The following is a 4,493-nucleotide window of genomic DNA, read 5'->3' as shown; positions in this document are numbered from 1 at the left end:
GCTACTTGGAAGGCTGAGGCGGAAGGATCGTCAGAGCCCAGCAGGTCAAGGCTGCGGTGGCCGGGCGCGGCCACCACACTCCAGTCTGGGTGACAGAGTGAGACTCCAACTCAAAAAAAAAAAAGTACACTTCTTAAAATATTTTTATTACTAATTTTTTTTTAAAGCTAGTACATGATGTGCTGATCCTTTGTTTTTTTACTTGTTTGTTTAGTTATTCAGTAAAATTGACTTTTCTTTTGCCATGCAGTTCTGTCGATCTTAACACACGTGTGGTTTCATGAACTGCCACCATAGTCAACATAGAGTTTCGTCACCCCCAAAGTTTCCTTATATTATCCCTTCCACCCACTCCAGCCCCTGACTAAACTAACCTGTTCTCCATCCCTAGAGTTTTCTCTTTTGGGGAATGTCATAAAATGGAAGCATAGAGTATGTAACCTTCTGAGATGACTTCTTTTACTCATCATACTGAGATTCATCCAAGAGGTTGTGTGTACCAAAGTTTGTTCCTCTCCGCTGCTGCGCGATACTCCATGGCATGGATATACCACTGTGTGTTGATCCTTTACACATTGAAGGACATCTAGGTTGTTTTCAGATTTTTGAAATTATGAGTAGAGCTGCTATAAACAATTTTTTACAGGTTTTGATGTGAACATAAGTTTTCGTTTCTCTATGGTAGATACTAAAATTTTAATTAATTAAATGTTTTTATTTTTCAACTTTTTTCTCAAATATATTTGAAACATCCCAAACAACACATTTTGTTGTGTATAAAACATTCTGTACTTAATGTATATAACTGCATATTTTATGTTATACTGTTTTATAATTTTTCTTCCATATAAAATCATTTTTAATTGACAGATATTTAATTGACAGTTGGCAAATAAAAATTGTACATACAGAAGATGTTCCATGGGATGAATTTGATATATATCATGTACTTTCTGTTATTTCTTTTTTTTATTTTGAATTGGGCTCTCACTCTGTCACCCAGGATAGAGCGCAGTGACACAATCACAGCTCACTGCAGCTTCATCTTCCTGGGCTAAAGCAATCCTTCCGCCTCTACCTCTAGAGTAGATGGGTCTACAGGAGTACACCAACACAGCTAATTTTTGAGATTTTTTTTTTTTTTGTAGAGATGAGGCCTTGCTATGCTGCCTGGGCTGGTCTCTTAACTCCTTAACCTTCCAAAGTGCTGGGATTACAGGCATGAGCCACCATACCTGGTCTTCTTATGTATTATTTCTTGATTTAGCTATGGGTGTGGCAAACTTGACATTTGCCTTGCTGATAGAGTAGCCTTTAGCAAGATTCTGTAATTCAGCCTAGTTCAGTAAGGTAACAGAATAATCCAAACAGAACTTTGCTTCATAAATTTTATCATTGAGCTTTCACAATGGAAATACTTGCTTATGTTTTTCCATGTGGAATGTCAGTTTTCAGTTCATCACAAAGGCCCCCATTGAACTTCAGTTTTCTTCAGCAGCCTTCATAGCCATCCTTTGCCTCTCCCTCTCCTTCAGGGTTTTGTTCCCGAGTCGATGTTTGACCGTCTTCTCACCGGGCCTGTGGTGCGAGGAGAAGGAGCGAGCAGAAGAGGAAGAAGGCCCAAAAGCGAAATTGCCAGAGCAGCCGCCGCCGCTGCTGCTGTCGCCTCCACGTCAGGGATCAACCCTCTGTTGGTGAACAGCCTGTTTGCTGGAATGGACCTGACGAGCCTTCAGAATCTCCAGAATCTCCAGTCTCTCCAGCTGGCAGGCCTCATGGGCTTCCCTCCAGGACTGGCAACAGCTGCCACCGCCGGAGGCGACGCTAAGAACCCCGCTGCTGTGCTGCCCCTGATGTTGCCAGGAATGGCGGGCCTGCCCAACGTGTTTGGCCTGGGCGGGCTGTTGAATAACCCTCTGTCAGCTGCTACTGGAAACACCACTACTGCTTCTAGTCAAGGAGAACCGGAAGACAGCACTTCAAAAGTAGAGGAGAAAGGAAATGAGAACGAAGACGAGAACAAAGACTCTGAGAAAAGCACAGATGCTGTTTCGGCTGCTGATTCTGCGAATGGATCTGTTGGTGCTGCTACTGCCCCGGCTGGATTGCCCTCAAGCCCGCTAGCCTTCAACCCTTTCCTCTTGTCCACCATGGCCCCAGGCCTCTTCTACCCATCCATGTTTCTACCTCCAGGACTGGGGGGATTGACGCTGCCTGGGTTCCCAGCATTGGCCGGACTTCAGAATGCCGTGGGCTCCGGCGAAGAAAAGGCTGCTGACAAGGCCGAGGGAGGCGCCTTTAAAGACGGAGAGACCCTTGAGGGCAGCGATGCCGAAGAGAGCCTGGATAAGACTGCAGAGTCCTCCCTCTTAGAAGACGAAATAGCACAGGGTGAAGAGCTAGACTCGCTTGATGGGGGGGATGAAATAGAAAACAATGAAAATGATGAATAACCAGTACCAGTTCCAGTTCAAGTGTTTAAAACTTTTGACAAGTGGTAGTCCTACTGTTTACACTCACAGTTAATGTTCATACCTAGTTTTATAAGCTGTTCTGTAACATAGTGTAGCAAAAAAAGAAAAAAAAAGTCCAAGTCATGTTATACAGGTGTGTCAAAAGGTATCTTGGTCATTAAGTATTGTGCAGTGCATTATTTATTATCCCTAGGAGAGATGAAATTTGAGAGGTGATCATGTCTTTTTAAGGAAACTTACATAATGCTCTGCTTTTCTTTTTTTTCTCTTGGTACCATTGGTATTATAATAAAGAGCAATTTGTAACTGAGTGGCACTAATGGAAGGAAGTGCTGCTCAAAGGAAGTATGAAGTTATATATTTAATTTTTTAATTTTAATTTTTAATTTTTTTGCTGTGAAGGTCAAGATGAAATTTAGCATACATATCATACTTGCTCATTCGTGTCCCTTTTTGACTGTACGGGGGTTCCCACACATGTGCATACACACACATCCATACACTCTGACAATCTCCACGTTAGTGTGAATGTCTCTGTCCCGAGGCACAGCAATAATAAGGCAGCTGTTGAATGTGAAGGGTCCCTTTGGAGAATTAACCTACTGGGAGGGTTCTTGCCAGACAGAACTACAGTTCCATTGTCTCGTGGTCTTGTAATGCACTGGTATAAACAAAATAAATAGATGAATAAATAAAGAGTGAGAGAAGAGAGAATCAGGTACCTTTTTTAAATTAAAGGACTTTGTTACTTTAGCCACAAAGCTAAAACAGCATTACCTCAGCTCTAAACTAGCCTTGAAGTTTACAGACATGACTTTGTAAATGTATTGTTTTTCTTTGTTGTGATGTCCTTTTATTTTTTTCTTTGAAAACTGCTATCATGTAAGATAAAATGTAAATTGCTGCCAACTGTAGTAATGATGCTTTTAATAAAAGTGACCCATGATATGCAGAGATGTAATTAGAGAATGTAGTGCGTAGGGAAACGTGTTCACTCTATTTTTTGTATTCGCAATAGACGCAAATACAGCATTCTGGCTTTCGTACAGTTTCTTGATATATCCTCTTATACCAGATCAGCTGTGGGTAATATGCTAAACTATCTTCAAGACTAGACAGGGAGGAAAACCTCGAATTACCTTCACATAATTCCCCTCCAGATATCTCAACAGAAACGCACACAAAAACCTCCTATTACTCTCTCAAAAGGGCATCTGAGACTGAGAATACTTAGAAATGTGTGCCGCATGTGATAATGTGGTACACCGAAGAACAAAAGGGCAAAAGAAAAATGAGGCTTTAATAGGCACAATATCTAGGTCATTTATCCTTGGTTAATGGGTAGAAAAACACAATGCCGTAGTGTCAGCAAGGGACACAAAGGCACTCTGGTGTCCTGCAGACCAGCGCTCGATGCCAGAAACCACTGTGTGGAAAAACCCATGTGGAATGAAAGCAGACCCACTTAAGCACGCACTCGCGTGCGCACACAGCATCTCGAGAGCTACTGATTTGTGGACCCCTTTATGACCTTTGATATTTGAAGTAAACTATAATTTGAGGTCTATTGTTGTCACTCTTATGTCACCTGAACAAACACAAAGCCTTATTTCTGTCCAGTTAAAAGGAAGAGAAAGAAATATGGACAAAGGTGTTTTGTATGTGTTGCCTCCCTGCACACCCTCCCCGTCGCGTGTCCACGCATGTGTCCACCCCCACCCAATGTGCCACAAGACAGGTGGTCTCAATCCCTTCTGGACCATGAGGTTCGGTTAGTTGATATCCCGAGATGGAAATATACCCCTCATGGTTCTAGAAAAGGAACAGCTTGAGACCGTCACCTTAGAGAGCCTACAATTGCTTTACTCACCCCATCCCTGTGACCTCCTGAGAGTTCATGGGTTGTGTGCATTGGAGGAAAGGGCCTTGGAGGGAATATCCTCTGAAAGGGAATTCTTTGAACATGGAAAGTAAGACTAGACCTACACAAAGGAGAGGGAATTTAAATAGCTGAAAGAC

At 42.4% G+C, this 4,493-nt stretch overlaps 1 protein-coding gene across 2 annotated transcripts in view; it reads left to right on the top strand.

Annotated features, from left to right (window-relative positions):
- The window catches only part of CHD7 (chromodomain helicase DNA binding protein 7), a 128,395-nt gene extending 124,889 nt beyond the window's left edge, over positions 1 to 3,506 (top strand). For both annotated transcript variants that reach the window (XM_008066526.1, XM_021716826.1), the window contains one exon: positions 1,536 to 3,506. In XM_008066526.1, coding sequence (XP_008064717.1) covers positions 1,536 to 2,453 — 918 coding nt within the window. In that variant the 3' untranslated portion in view covers positions 2,454 to 3,506. The remainder of the gene's footprint in view (positions 1 to 1,535) is intronic.
- The last annotated feature ends 987 nt before the right edge of the window (positions 3,507 to 4,493 follow it).

The sequence above is a fragment of the Carlito syrichta genome, unplaced genomic scaffold (assembly GCF_000164805.1).
Source record: "Carlito syrichta isolate Samal-C Ts95f unplaced genomic scaffold, Tarsius_syrichta-2.0.1 Scaffold308996, whole genome shotgun sequence".
Classification (NCBI taxonomy): Eukaryota; Metazoa; Chordata; class Mammalia; order Primates; family Tarsiidae; genus Carlito; species Carlito syrichta.
The sequence above is the reverse complement of the archived record's forward strand: the minus strand, read 5'-3'. Positions and strand labels throughout refer to the sequence as shown.